Genomic DNA, 22,107 nt, shown 5'->3' with positions numbered 1-22,107 from the left:
ATATAAAGTAAAGAGAAGAAAAGAGAAGAAAAGGAGAAGAGAAAAGAAGAAGAGAAGAATTAAGAGAAGAGAAGAGAAATGACGAGAAGAAGAGAAGAGGTGTAAAGAGAAGAATAGAGGAGAAGAGAAGAGAAGAAGAGACATGAAGAGAAGAGAAATGGAGAGAAGAGAAAAGAGGAAATGTCAAGTAAATAGAAGAAAAGAAGAAAAGAGAATAAAAAAGAGAAGAGAAGAAAGAAGAGAAGTAAAGAGAAGAGAAGAAGAGAACTAAAGAGAAGAGAAGAAGAGAAGTAAAGAGAAGAGAAGAAGAGAAGTAAAGAGAAGAGAAGAAGAGAACTAAAGAGAAGAGAAGAAGAGAAGTAAAGAGAAGAGAAGAGAAGAAGTAAAGAGAAGAGAAGAAGAGAAGTAAAGAGAAGAGAAGAAGAGAAGAAGAGAGGAAGAGAAGAGAAGAAGTAAAGAGAAGAGAAGAGAAGAAGAGAAGAGAAGAAGTAAAGAGAAGAGAAGAAGAGAAGTAAAGAGAAGAGAAGAAGAGAAGAAGAGAGGAAGAGAAGAGAAGAAGTAAAGAGAAGAGAAGAGAAGAAGAGAAGAGAAGAAGAGAAGAGAAGAGAAGAGAAGAAGAGAAGTAAAGAGAAGAGAAGAAGAGAAGAAGAGAGGAAGAGAAGAGAAGAAGTAAAGAGAAGAGAAGAAGTAAAGAGAAGAGAAGAAGTAAAGAGAAGAGAAGAGAAGAAGAGAAGAGAAGAAGAGAAGAAAAGAAGAAGAGAAGAAGAGAAGAGAAGAAGAGAAGAGGAAGTAAAGAGAAGAGAAGAGAAGAAGAGAAGAAAAGAGAAGAGAAGAGAAGAAGTAAAGAGAAGAGAAGAGAAGAAGAGAAGAGAAGTAAAGAGAAGAGAAGAAGAGAAGAAGAGAAGAAAAGAGAAGAGAAGAGAAGAGAAGAAGTAAAGAGAAGAGAAGAGAAGAAGAGAAGAGAAGAAGTAAAGAGAAGAGAAGAAGAGAAGAAAAGAGAAGAGAAGAAGAGAAGAAGTAAAGAGAAGAGAAGAAGAGAAGAGAAGAAGAGAAGAAGTAAAGAGAAGAGAAGAAGAGAAGAGAAGAAGAGAAGAGAAGAAGTAAAGAGAAGAGAAGAAGAGAAGAGAAGAAGAGAAGAGAAGAAGTAAAGAGAAGAGAAGAAGAGAAGAAGTAAAGAGAAGAGAAGAAGTAAAGAGAAGAGAAGAAGAGAAGAGAAGAAGAGAAGAGAAGAAGTAAAGAGAAGAGAAGAAGAGAAGAGAAGAAGTACAGAGACGTGAATCCCAGCACCTTCAGTACTGTAACACATGTTGTTTGTTGCTCCTTCCTCATAACTGCACTACACTGAGCTCACAGCGACTGCAGTCTGCCTGCTGTATCAGCTCCATCTCCTCCATCTCGCCATCACAGCCATAAACACACCTGCATTCATTTAGTCGTGTCTAGGAGCGAGTGCGGGCTTCTCTGCCTTCTTACACATGCTGAAATCGATACGCAGCTGGGAGACTATTTGGTGTGCTGATAGATAGTCTCAGGGTTGTGATCCGTGCTAACGTAAGACTTGTGTTCAACACGGATAGTGCAAGCTGGACCATGTAATGACCTCAGTGTGCTGGATATTATTCTCACTGTGATTAGTTCTGCTTTGATATGATGGATTCAGTTCAGCCGTTAGGGAGCTGGTATTTTTAGCCCATGCTGATTGGTTGTGTAGTGATGCTAGTTTAGATGTGTATGTAAAAAGTGTTTGCGGGTTGTACAGTATACTCTTCCTTTGCTGTCAAAATGGATGTTATGTTTCAATCCCTGGTTTATAATGGAGGTTTAAAATGCAGGCGAAGTCCAGAATAAATCACATCATATCTTTTTCCAACTTTTAATGTGATATAGCGACCAAAATGTAATTCAAGTGAAAAACCGATAAAAAAAATCTTTCAGGGCAGAAAAAAATAAAAAAATAAACAATCTTTTGAGTCCAAGGCTACTAGTATACAGTAGCACATCTGGATCTGGCCGTTACAATCCACTCGTCCTTGCAAAAACGCAAAAAACTCAAAATCTATCAACGTTTTGAGTAATTATCTGATATCCCCATTTTTGATATGTGAATGTGAAATTATGGGACTGAACTAGAAGTTCTTTATGTAGCACCAAAACTACCAATTGAAAGCTACGCATAGCTTTCCCTCTTCAATACCTTGGGGTTTGTGGCGAAAAAGCTCTCCCATTCTCACCATTGTTTCGCTTTGTTTGCTGTAAACATAGAACATCCTGTTCTTCTCCATAATTATGCCATGTCTGAGTAAGCAGTGGTGATTCTGCACTTTCCTCCACGGAGGAACTCAAAGCTACGGCACGGCAGTAGATAACAAAAGGAACTCTGATGACCTCTGACCATGCTGGAGCTCAGCCAATCAGATCTCTAGGATTAGTGTGCTTTGTTGGCGAGATTAATCCTGCCAAATCCAAAAGCAAAGTTTTCCAGCTCCTCGTTCGCTCTCATTTATTTATTTCTTTTTTCTTCTTCAGCATAACAGCTTAAGAATGATTTGGATAAGCGGTGTGTGATAAATTGTCAGTGTCTGTGGGCAGCATGGTGACTCCAATCTCTAGGAGTTGTGAAAACTTAACAAGATATCAGCATTAAAATGGATCAGGGTTGAGGAGTGTTGACTGGTGCTGGGAAATCTTATCGGACTTAGTAATTAAGAACGACGCAAATGAGATCAATTGAGATGTGGTTGTATTTCAGGACATATTTACACCCGTGAAACTTAATACCATCCAGAAACATAATACCCAGAAGAGCACACTGACATAGAGCACTACAGGAAAGTTATATTAGTAAGAGTAAGAAGTAAGAAGTGAAACGGAAACTGATCATGCGTGAGATAGTGACGGTTTTATTCTTCAGACTCAAACAGTTATTAAATAACTGTCTAAGAGGGGTAAGGGCTGGGAAATACTTCCCAATTAATCCAGGAGGTTGAATTGAATATAAAATTGTGCATTATCTGAGTTAAAAAAATAAATAAATAAATAAATAAAAACCGGCACGACAGTTTAGTGTTTTTGTAATAAAACTGGCGGTCAACATAAATACAGGTGCATCTCAAAACAATTTGAACGTGGTGGAAAAGTTAATTTTTTTCCGTGATTGAAATCAAAAAGTGGAACTTTCATATATTCTAGAGTCACTACACATAAAGTTACATATAAAATTTCAAGCCAAATTATTGTTTTTGTCTCGATGATTACGGCTTACAGCTCACGGAAATAAAAATCTCAATATATTCGAATAAAGAATTTGTAATAGAGAAATGTCGACCTTGTGAAAAGTATGATAAATTATGCACTGATACTCGGTCTGGGTTTTAATCCTTTTGCAGGAATTACTGCATCAGTGCGGCGTGGCGTGGAGGCGATCAGCCTGTGGCACTGCTGAGGTGTTCTGGAAGCCCAGGTCTCTTTGATAGCGGTCTTCAGCTCGTCTGTATTGTCGGGTCTGGTGTCTCTCATAGGTTCTCTATGGGGTTCGGGTCAGGAGAGTCGGCTGGACAATCGAGCACAGTAATACCATGGTCAGAAACCAGTTACTAGAAGTTTTGGCACTGTGGGCAGGTGCAGAGTCCTGCTGGAAAAGGAAATCCGCATCTCCATAAAGCTCGTCACCAGATGGAAGCATGAAGTGATCTAAAATCTCCTGGTAGACGCTGCATCGACTCTTGAGTTTGCCTTTGAGTGAATTATCTGATTAGAGTCTTCTCAGGTTGACGTTTCTGTATTATAAATTCTTTATTCAAGTATTTTGAGATACTGGATTTTTGATTTCCATGAGCTGTAAGCTGTAATCAAGATTAAAACAAATAAAGGCTTGAAACATTTCACGTCATGTGTAATGAATCTAGAATATTTGAAAGTTCCACTTTTCCTCCATATGATATTTTTTTTTATTTTTTGATTCGCCATAAGTGAAATTATTACAACAGCAGTAAACACAAACGGCTAGGTATTATAGAGAAAGAGCAGACATCATAAAAAATAAATAAATAAATAAATAAATAAAAAAGAAGCAAAAAAAGCTGATGTCATCTTTCTGAAGGAAAGACAAAGCAACATGAATAAGTTATAAAAGAAAGATTTGTGTGAGAGCGTGCATTGAGACTGAGAGGTATTTTGTATGTGTATATGCTCCAGATGTAGGAGTGAAGACGATTCTCTTTTGAAAATTCGATTGATTTTTCATCTTAGGCATTGGCTACACTGTAGGGTTTTCAGCATGGACAGGAATGAATGAGTGAAATAATGGAGATACAATTTGCTGCAGAAATTTTTGGTCAGTGACCAGTAAATGTGAGCTGAGTCTGGACTCTTATTCAGTATTCAGTGCATAGTATCCTGTTGTGTTTTCAGATCATTGGCTCATGGTTCTGTGTACTATACTTAAATGTGATGGAAAACCACAAGGTGCATAATAATGCAATTTAGATTAGGTCAATTTTAAAGAGGGTTTTTTTTTTTCTTTCTCTGGGACACTTCTGAAGTCACTTTTCTCCCTGTGGTAGTGGTGGAACGTGGCAAAAGTTCCAATAATTTTAGCACTTCAAGTGGAACTCCAGGATTTGGTGGAGGCCATGGGAAACCGAGTGCAATATGATGCTCTCAAAGTAAAAAATAGCTTTGCAGGGGGTGATGGTCTGCTCTCAATTTAACAGTGTGAGAGATACGGATGGTCCTTTCAAGCTTTTCTTTGATCTTGAGGAAGAAAATGGACAAAAAATGGTTTATACAGATTCAGAGGTTCTGTTGTCAGACTGTACTGAAGTTTGTAAGCAGAGAGATAGCTTTCAGGGGTGCGAAAGGTAGAGGAAATTCTTCCCAAAATCACAAAGCAGTCAGTTGACATGCTTGACAGGGACCTGTCCATAGATGAGTTGCATACAGCTCTCAGAGGCATGTATAACGGACAGACATGTATCATTGATTGTCTTCCGGTTGAGTTTTATAAAGCTTTCTGGTCAGTGTTAGGGCAAGGCTTGTGTGATGTGCTTCCAGATAGCCTAAGGGAAGGAATGTTGTCTTGACCCGCTTGCTTGAGAATGAAGACCACTGACCTGGCGCCTGGTGGCTTTGTTGTGTTCTCACTGCAAAAGCATTAGCTACAAGACTAGGGAAGGTGACGGAGCAAGCCATTCTCTTTATCCAGATGTCTGACAGGGCAATCTTTGACAACATTTGCCTAATTTGGGGTATTGTGGACATCTCCAGGTTTAGTCTCTGTGGACGGTTTTAGAAAAGTAGGTTCTCAGTTTTTCTAACCATTCTCATCATTCTGGACCGTGATATTGAGAGTGCACTTAAAGTAAACAGTGGGTTATGCGCACCTTTTAAAGTTTAGAGGGTTGTTCGACTGGGCTGCTGTCTGTCAGACATGCTGTAAGATCTAGCTATTGAACCACTGTGAATGAAGAACGGGAAGAACAACAAGAAGAAGCCTTCATTTGTCACATATACATTACAGCACAGTGAAAATTCTTTCCTTTTCTGTATTTGTGGCTGTTTTCAGTATTTGCGGGCATTTTCAGTATTTGTGGTTGTTTTCAGTATTTGTGGTTGTTTTCGGTATTTGCAGGTATGTTCAATATTTGTGGTTGTTTTCAGTATTTGTGGTTTTCAGTATTTGTGGTTGTTTTCAGTGTTTGCAGGTCCGTTCAGTATTTGTGGTTGTTTCCAGTATTTGCGGTTGTTTTACAGTATTTGCAGGCATTTTCAGTACTTGTGGGCATTTTCAGTATTTTCGTGTGTTTTCAGTATTTGTGGTTGTTTTCAGTATTTGTGGTTGTTTTCAGTATTTGTGGTTATTTTACAGTATTTGTGGTTGTTTTCAGTATTTGTGGTTGTTTTCAGTATTTGTGGTTGTTTTACAGTATTTGTGGTTGTTTTCAGTATTTGTGGTTGTTTTCAGTATTTGTGGTTGTTTTACAGTATTTGTGGTTGTTTTCAGTATTTGTGGTTGTTTTCAGTATTTGTGGTTGTTTTCAGTATTTGTGGTTGTTTTACAGTATTTGTGGTTGTTTTCAGTATTTGTGGTTGTTTTACAGTATTTGTGGTTGTTTTCAGTATTTGTGGTTGTTTTACAGTATTTGTGGTTGTTTTCAGTATTTGTGGTTGTTTTCAGTATTTGTGGTTGTTTTACAGTATTTGCGGGCATTTTCAGTATTGTTGTGTGTTTTCAGTATTTGTGGCCGTTTTCAGTATAAACCATTTCGTTGGTTTAAGGGAGTGACGTTTTTGTTCCTTGTACATTTCCAGTTAGTTGTTGAGTGCAAAACTACAGCAAGAAGCGCTTTATGCACAGTGAGGTCGCGATAACAAACTTAATAGTGCAATTAAAATGTCAACATTAAAATTAGCACCATGTTGTTAGGTTGTTGGATGCTCTCTCAGGCCTGGAACTAACCTACTTTCAGAAATTAACGTGTTTAGATTTCTGGGGGAAATAAATAATAAGAAGACCTGTCTTTCTTCATCCAGAAAATGTGACAACACAGATGGAGATAAGAGTTATACATGCTGTTGCTCAGCTTTTAGAAGAGTGCATTAGAAAGAGTACTGTGCTGAGGAAGTCAGTGCAAAGGAAATCATGCCAGAATGTGGAACGAGCCATTGTTTAAGTTGATTGTGTGAACAAGAAAGGTTTGGATATGAGCGCCGACACACCGTGGTGAAATGTCCTTGGGTTGAGCAGTGATGTAAATTAAGAATGGAGGGCACTAAACACACCGGCGTTAACTACAAAAGCACGATCTTAGATTGTGTTGGAAATTGAAATTTGACCTGTTGGAAATTTGATAGGAATCTTAACGTTAATTATTCCTTGCAGTTTTTCATCCTTGGTTTTTAAATGTGTGAGAAACGAAATATCTAAGTGCTAGCTGATTCATTTCATTCTTGGACAGACAAAAAAAAAAAACAAAAGAGAAAAACAATATACATCAGCAGTGGAATAACACCAACACCAATGACACGAGAACTGTTCAGAGACTGGACAAATCAAGGAGTTAGGCTCTACAAAAGTATGAGGGATTGGGAAAAGTATTTATTTATTTATTTTTAAATGTGATGCTACAGAAAGGCAGTGTGTCTGTGTCTCTTGATGAGGTTATCTTTGCACTACAGTTCTGGAGCAATAAGGGATATTTAATTGGAAAAGAAAGTAATTAAGTTTTTACTAGTTAATTATTGCATATCTATCTATCTATCTATCTATCTATCTGTCTGTCTGTCTGTCTGTCTATCTATCTATATATCTATCTATCTGTCTGTCTATCTGTCTGTCTATCTATATATTTATCTGTCTGTCTGTCTGTCTGTCTATCTATTTATCTGCCTGTCTGTCCAATTATTTAATAATCCAGTGCATTACATGCAAAATGTTAGTGTCTGCATCATGGATAGATTAAAATAAACAATTTTCTAAATTCAATTCTCTCTCTCTCTCTCTCTCTCTCTCTCTCTCTCTCTCTCTCTCTCTCTCTCTCTCACACACACACACACACACACACACTATTTCTTTTCTCTCCATCCTCTAGCCACCCTTCTGCAGCCTGTGAATGTCCTGAATGTGGACAACAAGCAGGGAAATCTTTAGAGCTTGAGCTTTGGGAACGAGTGTGTGCATAATGAGGACGGCGCTTGAAGCTCGCTCTTATCCACACCCATGAGACTCGAGTGTGCTTGAGACAAAAGCGTGTTTGCAACTGCAATCTAAACGCTGGATGCTTTTGTGTGGCCCTGGCATGCCAAAATCAGACTCGTTTCTCTGGCAGTCGCCCTCTCTTCTGCACGCTCTTTCTTCTTCTCCTTCTCTTTTCACTCATCAGGCAGCAGCTGCCGGTAATTACAGGGGCCGTCAGCAGATCGCGCCATTCTGTGGCGAGAGAGAGGGGGGGCGGTACAGAAAGAAGCGCTAGTCTTGACCACTTTCTTCACTGTGCCGCTCATCGCTGGTGCTGTATCATGCTAATGTGCTGCCATGTAGCTAATTACCATGCCCAGAGCAGCACTAGAGCGCCGATATAGAGGGGAGGCGAATGTGTAACGAACAGCAAAAGAGGGAGCGAGAGAGAGACCCATTCACAGCTTCAAAGGTGTGAGAGATTATGCATGAAGAGCCATCCTTCTTTTTGTCTCTCTTTCTGTCTTTTCTGTCATATCCAGAGAAAGAGAGATACTTAAGGGGTCTGCAGGAGTGAGAAATAAGCAGACGTGAGCCAGGAGACGAGAGCGAGAGAGAAATGAGAGAGAGACAGCTAGAGAGAGGAGGCTAATTTCATCCAGACAACATAAATTGTGGAAAATGTGCCTATTGTGGCTGCATCTGAGGCTGAGGGTATGATGGCAAGGCGGTAGGGGAGAGAGAGAGAGAGAGAGAGAGAGAGAGAAGAAGAGAGAATAAACTACAGAATAGACCGGAAACACTGCTGTGCTGCACATAAAATCTTAACGGAGAAGCTTAATCAAAAACAATTTACAAAATAGATTTTTTTTTCTTTCTGTTATACTAAACATAATAAGATTTCAGATGGAAAAGAATACCAGTACCTCCTATGAATAAATAACTCTAGTGCAAAAGGAAAGCAACAAATTTGGCTGATCAGCAGCATTTTGAATAACAGTGTGTCAGCGCAGCTCTAACCACATTAACAAATGATTTCATATAGCATCCCGTAACACAATCACACAAAACGTCTGTGTGTGTGATTGTACATATGAGAATTTATGTAGCACACACAGACTTTATGAGAGGTGTAGCATCTCTATATATAACTACATATAACTATATACATAGATGAACACAGTAGAATAAATGTAATTTCTAAAATGAAAAGTCTTTAAGCACACCGAGACTAGCAGCACCTGTTCTGGCATGCTGAAGAGACACACTAAAGTACCTTGCACTCGAGCTGTTATTTGTCCCCATTGCGCTGCAAGGGCTACGCAAATTACTTTAAGTGCACTCTTCACAGTGCTGCCACCATTAGGAAAATGCTAGTAGCTCGACTTGACGGTTATTAGGATGAAGCTGTGTTCATTGTGCCAGCAGGGAAAATAGACAAGAATTAGCAAAGCAACTGCAAACAAGGACGTACTGATACATACTGTAAATTCCGGCCGGAAAAAACAAGGCATTTGATGAATTTTTAAAAAAAAAAAAGAAAAAAAAAAAGGGGGTAATCCATTGGAATATGCTGCTAAAATAAGTTAAGATAAACTGATGAAGCTGGGTGTAGTAACACACATGAGCCACCAGGTGACAGTGACGGACCCTACGCTGTGTGCTGGGGGCTACTGTGGGAGCGTTTACTTTCTCACAGTGTAAGCCTACTTTTTTTTAAAAGCTCAGAAACTGCAAACGTGAAGAAGAAGAAGAAGAAGAAGAAGAAGAAGAAGAAGAAGAAGAAGAAGAAGAAAAAAACAGCCCACAGACATTTAAATAGAAAATCTGTTCTGCACACATCTGTTCAGCAAGAATAAAATGTAATGATAAAACGTGTTTACACAGAATGGCACGGCGCAAAGAATCCTTACTCAAAATAAAACATGGAGAATGAATGTGTGAGAAAATGAGTGTCAAGACAATATGAAATTCAAATTATTTGTAGCATGTGCTGTTCATACTGGCCCACATACTCAAATCTCACAGTGAAGCAAGTGCACACACGTTGCACTGACGGTTTTGCTAATCATCAGTTGCGTCTTTGGCATGTGTTACCAAACTCATGTCTGCTTGGAGTGCGTGTACATGGGGCGGCTGTGGCTCAGGTGGTAGAGCAGGTTGTCCACTAATCGTAGGGTTGGCGGTTCGATGACTCCGCATGCCGAAGTGTCCTTGGGCAAGACACTGAACCCGGAGTTGCTCCCGATGGCAAGCTAGCACCTTGCACGGTAGCTCTGCTACCACTGGTGTGTGAGTGAGTGTGAACGTGTGAACGGGTGAATGGGACACACTGTAAAGCGCTATATGAGTGCGCCGTTTATTTATTTTATTTATACATGTGAGCGAAACACTTTAACTTCTTGGTCTGCAGTTAAATCATCGAACTGAACATCTGCATACAGGAGTATGTATATAATAATGCTGATAATCTCACAAACTGTGCATGTGGCTTTAGTGTCAACATGTAATTTATAAATGTGAACTCAGTCTCAGACCTTTATCAGTTCATTAGTCTTTTAACTGAGTACTAATTGTTTTTGTACTAAGTTTTTTTTTTAACTAAGTGTTTTTGTGTACGACTACAATGAGTCTTAGAGAGATAGCACGAGCTGTTTATGGCACATTTCTTTTAAGGGTATTAGCATTTCATATCAACACACCGAAGACACGTTTGTTTGTTTTGTAGTCTTCTTTCCAGCATTAGATTTTTTTTTTTTCTCTCTCAACATTTCGTTTATTAGGAAATAAAGATTAATGGTATTTATTTGTTTAGCGTGGAATCTTGCCTCACAGGCGGCATTTGCTAAAACGCAAGAACACAAAACCCCTACACTTCCATCTTACTAGCAGTGTGTTGGTGAGCACAAAGCCGAATTAAAGCCAGAATGAGCTACATATTTATGAAAGCTCTCCATCAAGAGTAGTGCTTAAATGACATGCTTAGTGCTTAGTAAAAGGGGTTCTTCAAGAGTTCTTTGAGGATTCATTGCTTAATTAAGGGGTTTGATTGTCATATTCAAGTTCTAAGAGGTATAAAAACTAATATTTAATAAGTAAAATTCACATGACTACTTGCTAAGCTGGTGAAGTTGCAAAAACAGGCCAGGTTTCAGCTTTATAAAATAAATAAATAAATAAATAAATAAATAAATAAATAAATAAATAAATAAATAAATAAATAAATTAATAAAGCACATTTCCATAACTGATGTTAACTGCCTGAAATTTTTATCTGCAGCACCATGCACCTCTAATGTACCTTCACTGATTCCCCCCTCTCTTGATTTACTTCCTTGGCTCACTATCCCAATATATTAGAGCTATAGACATTCCTTCATACATTTTCTATACTGCTTATCCTACACGCGCTCACAGGGGAGCCTGGAGCCCATCCCAGGAACCTCAGGACAGAAGGCGGGGACATCCTGGAAAGGGTGCCAACCCATCACAGGGGCACAATCGCACACACACATACACACACATTCATACACTACGGACAATTTGGAAGTGCCAATCAGCCTACAATATATGTCTTTGGACTGGGGAGGAAACCCCTGAAGCATGGGAAGAACATGCAAACTCCGCGCACACGGAGCAGAGGTGGGATTTTAACTCCCAACCCCCAAAACTCATGTTTATTAGATGTATGTTAGGGCAAATTAATGTGTGGTGTGCGCATGTAAAATCTAAATAAAAGACTAGCGGGTAGGGGCTCGTGTACACGCAGCTGAAGCTGATTGGATAACTGTGCTCATATCACCAGTGACTGTCGTACATGCACTCACATCTCCTTTTACACTTTATTATCATTATCATTACTTATTATCATTTAAAAATCCTGGTTTTATGTAATCTGTCAAAATGCCATGAGATGCCATGCTTATCTGTAAGTGACTGCAGCGTCATACACTGCATGGGTGAGGTAAAAATGATATGAATCATTAATATCATTTTGAAGTTTAGCCAGGGATCATTCCGCCAAAATGCTGAGCTTACCTGTTTCATTACAAATAAAATGCATTTATTTGCATTTCACATTGTCCTGAGCTGGACTTATCAATAGGGGTCGACCAGTTGATGGTTTTGGCGATTAATAGATTACATGAACTATCAGTTATCGGCCAAAATCCACACCGATAGTTTTTCACGGTGTTGCGGGAGCAGCTGAGAAGGATCCGCTGTCATTATACAGTACGAGAGCGGCCTCTAGAGGCAAAATAAAAACAATCACTGACCCATTTTGATGTGTTATTTGAAATGTTTTTGATTCACTTTGGATGTCTCTATGTTTATTTGTTATTTGGAGTGTTACTTTTTGGTTCAGTTTGGATGAATGTCTTTTATCTCATATATCTCAGAGACTGACATCACAAGCTCTCTTTGATTGTCACGGTGTAATCGACAGCGTAGCAAATGTTGTGTAGAAAGAGCACTCACATGTTGTGCAGCACACACCAGCCGCAATGCGGGTCTCCAGAGCTCAAACACTCGTGACACGTCCCGTACTGCTCGCATGACTCGATGGGCACCTGCGTCACCTGTGAAGATTAGACGGCAGCTGTCAGAGTCTGCTCACCAACACACACACACACACACACACACACACACGTGTGCGCGCGCACACACGCACACACACACATACACGTAAAATCTGTTCCAATCAGATTAGATTTGTTTTACAGATCATATGAGCGACACCATCACAGGGAGCTCATTGAAAAGTCCGACTAAAGCATGAAACGTGTACTTTCATTGACTTCTCGCTGAGCTGAAAGCAAGCTTTTCATTATTGGTCAAACCTAACAGTGGGGCGTTCAAAGGAAGTTAATTGGATCTAGTGGAAAGTAGATAAGGGTCAGATAGAAGGCATATTGATTTTTATCATCTCAGGAGGGCAGAGCCAGCAGGAAAACTTCACAACATGCATTTTATTCATAATACATAACAGCAGTGGCCAAACACTAATGTAGCACACAAGAGTGTGTGTGTAAAGGTGGACAATGAAGACATTAATGCCTTTGTTTTTGTGTGTGCGCACATGTGTGTGTGTGTGTGTGTGTGTGTGTGTGTACTGGTTTGGGGTGGTTGACAGGTGGTCAGGAAAGTGTGCAGCAGGAGCAACTGATGCAGTCTGCGTGCATGTGTGTGTATATGTGTGTGTGTGTGTGTGTGTGTGTGTGTGTGTGTGTGTGTGTGTGTGTGTGAATATATGTGTGTGTGTATGTGTGTTTTAAAGCTTATCTGAAAGATGAACACCAGTGAGTGCAGCTGTAAGGGCTTTGCTAAACAGGATGTGACCAAAACAGTAATCTATTGTACAACAGATACAGTGCATTTGTGCAGTCAGGTATGAGTCTCACACACACACACACACACACACACACACACACACACACACACACACATGATCACACATGCTGCAATGTCTGCACTATAGCTTTTTTTTTTTTAATTAGTACTTAAAATGGAAAGATAAGTGCTGGCATTAGTGTGATGCTCTATAGTCAAATCTTTATTTCAGAGATGCTTCACATTTCCACGACGACAGCAGACTTCACTTATACGCAAAATAAAAAAAAAAACATCAACACACACATCTCCACATCCGGGTTGTAGTTTTGTAAACCTAAATCATTGCACATTAGTCTTTTTGCTTGTGGGCAAAGTGGTTTATGGTTATGAATGTGATTAATCTTTAATTGCTAACAAGATGCACAAACCGTTCCCTCTACTACGATGTCTCATAAACAAAGACACACACATACACACACCAATCAGGACAGCAGACGGCCTGTGAGGAACAGAGCTGCTGCTTTCCTTCGCTGAGCCACAATGCCCTTAGCCACTCTGCACATGCCTGACATGCTGGGGCAGCCTTGTCCTGACAACCAGACCACTCGTCTTTTCTTTCCTTTTGTTTCACTGTAGTATATTTGTAGTATATGTTTTTAGCTTGCTTTTCTAATGAAGCTAGCTCAAATTGCTCCTCTTCTTGTCCTAAAAAAAAAGTCCTATAAAATACACCTGGATAGCTTACACACACACTCACACAGACACACACACACTGACACTGGCAGTGCAAAGGGACATATGGTTTGTTTACAACACTCTGTCATCATTAATAAAACATGAAGGAGGTCATCCATCCATCCATCCATCCATCCATCCATTTTCCATACCGCTAATCCTACACAGGTCCGTGGAGCCTATCCCAGGGAACTCGGGGCACAAGGTGGGGACAACCCATCGCAGACCACAATCACGCACACACATTTATACAACCATTCATGCACTCTGGACAATTTCGAGATACCAGTCAGGCTACAGTGCATGTCTTTGGACTGAGGGAGGAAACGTGCAATGGGGAGAACATGCAAAAGAGCGCCGTTGGTTTTAATTAAACTTAAACTTGATGCCTGGATTTAAGCTCAAATCCATACTGATGCAAAGCTATTTGAAAATGCAGTTTTCATGTTAAAAAAGTCCACCCAGATAGAGAAAATGCCGACTGTATTTTGAGCATGCGCATATGACCTCAGCCGGGAAATCTTAGGATTATTTCCACCAAACAGTTAAATATGGTTTGTGCCAGAACAAACAGTGTAGCTAAGCGATAACATCAGGAATGCTTTCCTTGGAGGTTACGAGTTCCACAGAAAACACACTTTTGTCAAAACAAATACAGTAACATTTATGTTTAACCACTTAAACTTGTCAGAACTGTCAGCACTTCACTTCACTGTCCTGACTTCAATTCCACACTCACAAAACGAAATACCTTCTCCTTTCAGTAACACTGTAGATATTGAATAATATATTTACTTTCTGTTTCATCATGTGCAGCAGTTAAAGACCTTGGAGTGATTATTGACTCCAGTCTATCATTTGATGCTCATGTAGATAATATTACTAGGATAGCCTTCTTTCATCTCAGAAATATTTCTAAAATAAGAAACATATTGTCACTACATGATGCGGAAATACTAGTTCATGCATTCGTCACCTCTAGATTAGATTACTGTAATGCCTTACTGTCTGGATGTTCCAGTAGGAATATAAATAAGCTCCAGTTAGTCCAGAATGCAGCTGCTAGAGTCCTAACTAGAACCAGAAGATACGACCACATCACACTGATATTATCAATACTGCATTGGCTCCCAGTAAAATCTCGCATTAACTATAAAATACTTTTATTAACCTATAAAGCACTAAATGGTCTCGCACCACAGTATCCAAGCAAACTTTTGGTTTTCTGTGATCCGCCACGCCTACTTAGATCAAAGGATGCCGGTTATTTGACGATACCTGGAATAGTGAAGGCTACAGCAGGGGGAAGAGCTTTCTCTTATAGAGCCCCACAGTTATGGAACAGTCTTCCTATTAGTGTTCGGGACTCAGACACAGTCTCAGTGTTTAAGTCTAGGCTTAAAACGTATCCTGACTAGACTTTCTGTTACGCTAAGCACAGTCCTAATAATCTTTTCTCTCCTCTCTCCTTCTGTCGAGCCAAACACGATTTTATGGAGATACTAGAGATCCTGATCCTCTCTACTCTCCGGACCTGCCTGACCCGTTTCGGATGTCCTGCCTCTGGATGGAGCTCTCATCTACTCCAAATCCAGACTGCTGGGACTACGGCTGCTCCTAACGCCATACAGACTTCATATAAATCCATAATGAACTTTTTCACACTATCTGTTGTTACCCAGATGAGGATGGGTTCCCTTCTGAGTCGGTTCCTCTCAAGGTTTCTTCCTCTTAAAACATCTTAGGGAGTTTTTCCTCACCACCGTCGCCAGCGGCTCACTCAATAGGGATAAATTCACACACTTAAAATCTCTATCCTGTGTTTATATGTTTCTGTAAAGCTGCTTTGATACAGTGTCCATTGTTAAAAGCGCTACACAAATAAAATTTAAGGGACTTTAAGGGTTTACAAATCAGTGCCCAAGATTAACTCTTGATCACATGACGTTTCAGTGTTAGTCAGAGGTGTAGCTACATGCATAATGCTAATAATGACTCCTCTGTATTTAACCATCCCAGCCATCAAACAAACACATCCGTTGGGTCGTTTAATCACATTTCACTGGCTATCAGCTACTATACTCAGAAACAGGAGTAACCAATCAGAATCATAGGGATATCAGCTCAGGGATAACGAGCTGATTTCCCATGAAATACCGAATGTTTTCAGCAAGAAGAGAAAAAGAAGCATAGATTTTATACTGGTTTTATACAGTAAGATGTCAAACCCATGTTCAGTTACGTAGTGTCAAACCGCTCCAAGTGGATAATTATTCAGGGCCAAAGAATAAAATCTTCAGGGGAAAACGTGATTTATTTAAAAAATGAATTTGACTTATTGTTTTCTTAACAATAAATTTGTAACAAAAGTAACAATTTTTTTTTTTACATCAGTAACTGTAATCAAATTACATACATTTAAAATGCCATGCGTTAGATTACTGGAGTCCACCGTGTCCCTGAGTGAAATCTAACATGAGGCCAGTAAGCACTTCTCATATAAGGAGAATTCTTTTCTTTCTTCTGCACCAAATGTTCAAGAAAAAATGAAGGAAGCTTTAAGATGGTTAAGCCCACGGTGTGTGTAACAGGATGGGGTGAATAATACTTAGGGTCATGTTGTGTATGTGTGTAGTAGTAGGAGGAGGAGGAGGAGGAGGAGGACCGTGCTTAATGTCATTAGTGTGTTTGAGTAGAGAAGCAATGCTCCACTGTTCCATCACCATCGTTTCTCTTGACAAAGATGCACATGCATCTCCGGCTAATCAACAGCACTTCTGTTGTCTGTAGCCAGTAAGGCACTCACTTTTGCTTGATGAGTCACACACACCCACCCACGCGCACACACTGTTTATATTCACATACAGTGTCTCTCAACAGCAGATATGAAAGCTGACTGCGGGGTGACGCTCGCTTTCTTTCTTCTTTCTCTCTCTGTGCCCCAGGACAAACAGGTGGTCTAAAGTAATGAGTCCATCACATCAGGCGTTTGCTAACAAACACTCACACCGGGGGCCAAAACTAACAAAGCAGAGTGGCCAGCGGCTCTCGGTGCCTCCCGACACCATCCTCACACTGCAATAACACAAGACAAACTGGCCCGCTGCCAGATGCCACTCTGTCATAGCCTAGGCTTCTGGTGTAGTCTTTGGGACCGTGCCTCGTGTGCAATGTGAATGGATGCTGCTGATAAGCAAGGCTGCGTTTCTCAGAACGCTAACCGGGGAGGAATATTAGTTCAGGCGAACTCTCACTCAGCCAGATGTATGGATATGTGAGAAGCTGATAAAAAAAAAAAAGTAATGGTAGAGAGACAGCTGCCAAGCATGGTGACAATACTTCAGCAGGTGTGTGTGTGTGTGTGTGTGTGTGTGAGGGAGAAGTGGGGGTTGTAAATGAGAAGAAAGGAGTTTGGGGTAAACTGCAGCAGCTGTTGGCCAGTGTGTTGTCCACATTGACATTGACCACACGCCACAGTCACTCAACACAGCGAGCTAACACAATGAGGCCTGTTCTCCTACTGTGAGCAGGCTGCATGTGTGTGTGTGTGTGTCTGTGTGTGTGTGTGTGTGTGTGTGTGTGTGTGTGTGTGTGTGTGTGTGTGTGTGTGTGTTTGTTTGTATAAATGTTTCTAATATGTATAATCATTCATATGCACGTACACTGAATATGCCAAAAAAGAAAAATACAATATATGTATATTTTATTCACAAAGCACAATTTGTATTGTCATTATTGAATATATACTCACACTAACAGTGTAAAAGAGCTCTGTTGATACAGTACGTAATAAATTGTGATGTATAATAACATGCGGGGGTTAGATGGGAGAGTAGCTGCTTTGTGTGTTGTGTTGGAATAAACGATAAGCCCTCTGTCACACTAAAATACTAATCAGCATCTGGGGACCTTATACACGCACAAGTGAGTCACCTAGCTACACTGACATGAGATCAGAAGATATATGATGATTCGAGTCCAACATGAAGATGCATAAGGTTATGAGGATGGTGACCTGATATCATGAACATAAAGATGAGATAGAGCTGAACTGAGCTGCAATAAGGATTTGAGTGCAAGGTGAAGTTGAGCTGATCTGAGACCAGTAGACATCAGTAAAAGACAATGAGGCTTGTGAGGACAAGGCACAGCTTAACCTGTTAGGCCTGATTTATAGCAGTATTATTCTTGCTGAAATAGGACACTTTGTTTTGAATTCGTAAAAATTTTATAGTACGTTTATTAAATTCGAACAATACTGTAGCCAACCGTGGTAGCTATATTCTTCTATCAGATGTCTGTGAATGATGGCTCAGCTGCAGTTTGAGTTATTGGTTTATTGCCTATAGCCTAAATCCTGACCAACATATAAAACGTCATATCACACGGTCCCTCCAGGATTCCGCAGAAAGTAACACAAGCAAGCATTGCAATATTCAGAGCAGCTTGCAATTTTTCAAAATTACAGCAGATTTTCCACAGATTTGGGCCAAGATGCATCATGTGATGGTATGGTGAGGAAAAAAAGCAAGCAAGCAAGCTATATTAACAGCCAGTTAAATTATAGCTTGTTGGTTCTGTTCGGTTGATAGCAACTCACAAACCATGCTCGGATGAAATTTAATATTGATAAACGCGCTCTATGTGTAATACGGCGTGAGATGGTCCACGCGGCCATAATTCACTCCCATAATTCATTCATCTCTTCATTTTTTTTTTTTTTTAAATCCTTGGTTCAGTAATTAATATTTAGTACATAATATTAAACATTTGTTGTTTTTCTGTTTTGTTTTAGAATTCACTCAGAACTTTCTGGTCAAGTTACCATGCTTCAAGTGTGTGCATGTGGCTATGGTCGATGGTCACAGCAAATAAGAAGGAACGGTGGCTCTCTGTTTTATGTCATGTTTGCTCTTGAATTAAATTGCTTTGAAAAACAAACAGAGATTACCGTTTTTAAACTTTTTTTTTTTTTTTTTTTTCTCCAGCCCTAGGTTACCCTTCGTTATCCACATCTAATCAGCGTTTGCCTGAAGACTGATCGACGCACAGCACCATAGAAAGCACAACGTACTGTTAGGAATGTGGATGACTGAAGGTGTCTCTGTCAGTGTGCATTGGTGTGCCACGTTTACCCATAAACCACGTGATGCAAATACATATGCAAATTGAAGTATAAGTCAGCCTTTAAGAAAGCACAGGTGGTTCCGGTGTTTTACACGAGAGATTATTCTGATCTGAGATCAGGATATGAAAATGAAGCAGAGTTTGAATGATCAGAGCTCTGGAGGCATAATGATGATAATGCAGAGTTAAGCTGATCTGAGAGCTGGGGCCATAAGAATTCAAATATGAGCGATGAGACAGCGAAGTTGACGTCAGGTACGCAAATGAAAATGAAGAAGAACTGATTGGGAATAAGGAGACGTACATAAATGAGGATGACACAGGACTAAAGTGACCTGAGATTATATGAAGAAAAGCTCAACTGAAGCGAGAAGACATCCTGGTATGAAGATTAGGTAGCATTAAACTGATATGAGATCAGCAGGGGCTGAGAATGAAGGAGAGTTAAGTTTATCTGACATCAAGAGGGTGAGACAGAGGTAAGCTTATCGGAAATCAGAGCTTATCGGAATAAAGCAGAGCTAAGCTGTCCTGAGATCAGCTAGCATGAGGACATGCGGCGAGGAGGTGAACTGCTGGATGGATGAGAAATGAAGCATGCTGTAAGTGCTGGGAGCTACTTATAGACATGAGGAAAAAAAATGTTCACATTAACTCCTAGACCCCCTGGCTGAGAAATGAGGAATGGAGGACCATTAGAGAGAGAGAGAGAGAGAGAGAGAGAGAGAGAGATGTGGTGGGAGGAAGAATAAAAGAGGGAAAAAGCTGGATTTTTTCCATAGGTGTAAATAGAAAAAACAAAATACGTGTAGCAATCTAGACAAAAGTGTTACCAAAAAAGGACATAAAGAAATGGAAAGAGAGATGGAGAAAGAAATAGTAGAATCATGGCAGTTCTACACAAATGATTAGAAGCTATGTCTGGCTTAAGCACAAACGGCAACGTTTCCTGATGTACAGTGGCACTGGAACTCACCACTATAAAACCACATGCAACGAGAACCTCAGTTACTATAGCAACCTGCCCAGCCTCTGACCCCTCCCACTCTGTTCTGGTGGAATGATAAACAGCTGGCACCTCTGGGATAGACCACCACCTCACGCTCACACACACGCATTCATTTTTAATGAGAAGCGGTGAGTCTTGCATTAACTGCAATGGGAGTTATCGATCATCTCCTCTCAAACACACAAACTATTGCTCCTAATACCCCCACTCCCACCCCCGTCAACACACACACACACACACACGTGCACGCACACACACTGCAATAATCTCACTGCCACACGGGCCCAGAGCTACTCCTGCAAAGAATCTGTTAAACTGACAAACCTGCAGGGAATAACTATAGGGTGTGCATAACGCATGCATCATATCATGCACATTTCATTTAGGAACTAATGTATTCCAAATATATGTCCACACACACATATATATATACACACGCACACACAAATCCACCTGGGATAAATCCATGCTTGGCTAAGCTGAGGTCGGCATGTGAATGACCCCTTCTCCATTCCCCTTCTGCCTCTGTGTGCCACCGTGACAGACATACAGCACAGAGGGATGCAGGCTAATCTGGCCTTTTAACTCCCCAGGTGAGAAAGAGCAGAGCAGAGCAGAAAGACACACACACACACACACACACACAGCCTTAGGCTTGCACACATTCCCAAGCAGACACCATGTACAAACTTCCTAAATGTTTTCTGTCACAGAGTCTCCTTCATTTCAGTTTGCCTAGAACACACAAGGTCTACAAGCATGTGCTTGTGTGTGTGTGTGTGTGTGTGTGGGTGTGTGTGTGTGTGTGTGCATGCGTGTGTGCGCGCGCGTGTGTGTGTGCGTGATGAAAACTCAATCAAATGATGCTTGATTGCAAGAGGAGGTCTCGCAGCAGGGCTCCAGAATGCTGCAGGCAAATGAGAGAAAGTGTGTGTGTGTGTGTGTGTGTGTGTGTGTGTGTGTGTGTGTGTGTGTGTTCGAGAGAGAGTGAGAGAGAGAGAGAGAGAGAGAGAGAGAGAGAGAAGCCTAAAAGTGGAGGTTCAGACAGAAGCAAGGTGAGCAAGATATCTTTTTTTTATAACTTCATTACAGGGGGTGGATGAAAGAATAGTTGGGCAAATTCATGATTACTAAGGTGGGGTTTTCTTCTTTCATTAAATAATAAGGGCATTTCCATGACAAGAACCTTTTTTTTAGAAACCTGGGAACTTTTTTGATAACCCTTACTATTTCCACCAGATTAATTTTACTCAATTTTACTTCCTGGTCTGTTGTTCTAGGTATATTTGAAGCTCTTGTGCCAGACAAGGCATTTCTTTACAGACCAGGAACTATTCAGGCAACGCTTGGCATTTTGCAACAAGCAGCAGAGCACATTAAACGTTGTCGAGCCTGAAAAAAAAAAAAAAAAACGGAATGTGTGGTCGGTTAGGTTTAAGAAAAAATAAACCTAATTTAAAGAAGTTTCTAATTATAAGATTGAATTACACAAATGAAGCGTGATTGAGTCAGGTACAATAACCATAGTATTATAATGAGCACGACTAAAACACATGTGCTAGAATAGTGCCGCTGTAACGTCCTTGGTGTGGAACGCCAGTAACTGGGGTTTGAGGCTCAGCTCAGTAGTTTTTTTTTGGGTGCATGTGTAAATTTGAATGTCCTTCATTTCCTTCAACGTAGTGTTGAATGAATTCCATTTTCTCCTTTCTTGCCAATGGAAACTTTTATTATTTATAAGACAGAAAAAAGCCCTTCATCAGTGAGAAGCAACGAAGAGCCCGACTGAGGTTTGCAAAAGACCATAAGGATTGGACCGTAGAGGACTAGAGTACGGTCATCTTCTCCGATGAGTCAAATTTTCAGCTTTGCCCAACAGCTGGTCATCTAAAGGTTAGACGAAGACTTGGAGAGGCCTACTGTGAAATCTGTAGACGACTGGTGATGATCTGTGGTTGTTTTAGCAAGGCTGCAATCAGGCAGATTTGTCTTCGCGAAGGACGCCTGAATCAAGCCATGTACAAGGTTATCCTCGAAGAAAATTGACTTCCTTCAGCTCTGTCAATGTTCCCCAAATCTGAGGATTAGTTTTTCCAGCTGCCCAATGCTCAGGCAGTTCAAATCAAGGTGTGGATGGAGGACCACCAGATCAATACCATGTCCAGTCCAATCTCCATACCTGAACCCCTTTGAAAACCTCTGAAATGTGAATAAGAGGAAGATGGAT

The 22,107-nt window shown here is 40.3% G+C and overlaps 1 protein-coding gene across 1 annotated transcript in view; it reads right to left on the bottom strand.

Annotated features, from left to right (window-relative positions):
- The window catches only part of plxna2 (plexin A2), a 232,277-nt gene that overhangs the window by 89,460 nt on the left and 120,710 nt on the right, over positions 1-22,107 (bottom strand). Inside the window, exon 5 of the mRNA XM_047160545.2 lies at positions 12,155-12,255. Coding sequence (XP_047016501.2) covers positions 12,155-12,255 — 101 coding nt within the window. The remainder of the gene's footprint in view (positions 1-12,154; positions 12,256-22,107) is intronic.

Source organism: Ictalurus punctatus, chromosome 15, assembly GCF_001660625.3.
Source record: "Ictalurus punctatus breed USDA103 chromosome 15, Coco_2.0, whole genome shotgun sequence".
In the NCBI taxonomy this organism is placed as follows: domain Eukaryota; kingdom Metazoa; phylum Chordata; class Actinopteri; order Siluriformes; family Ictaluridae; genus Ictalurus; species Ictalurus punctatus.
Note: the sequence above shows the minus strand (reverse complement) of the source record. Positions and strands in the feature narration are given on the sequence as shown.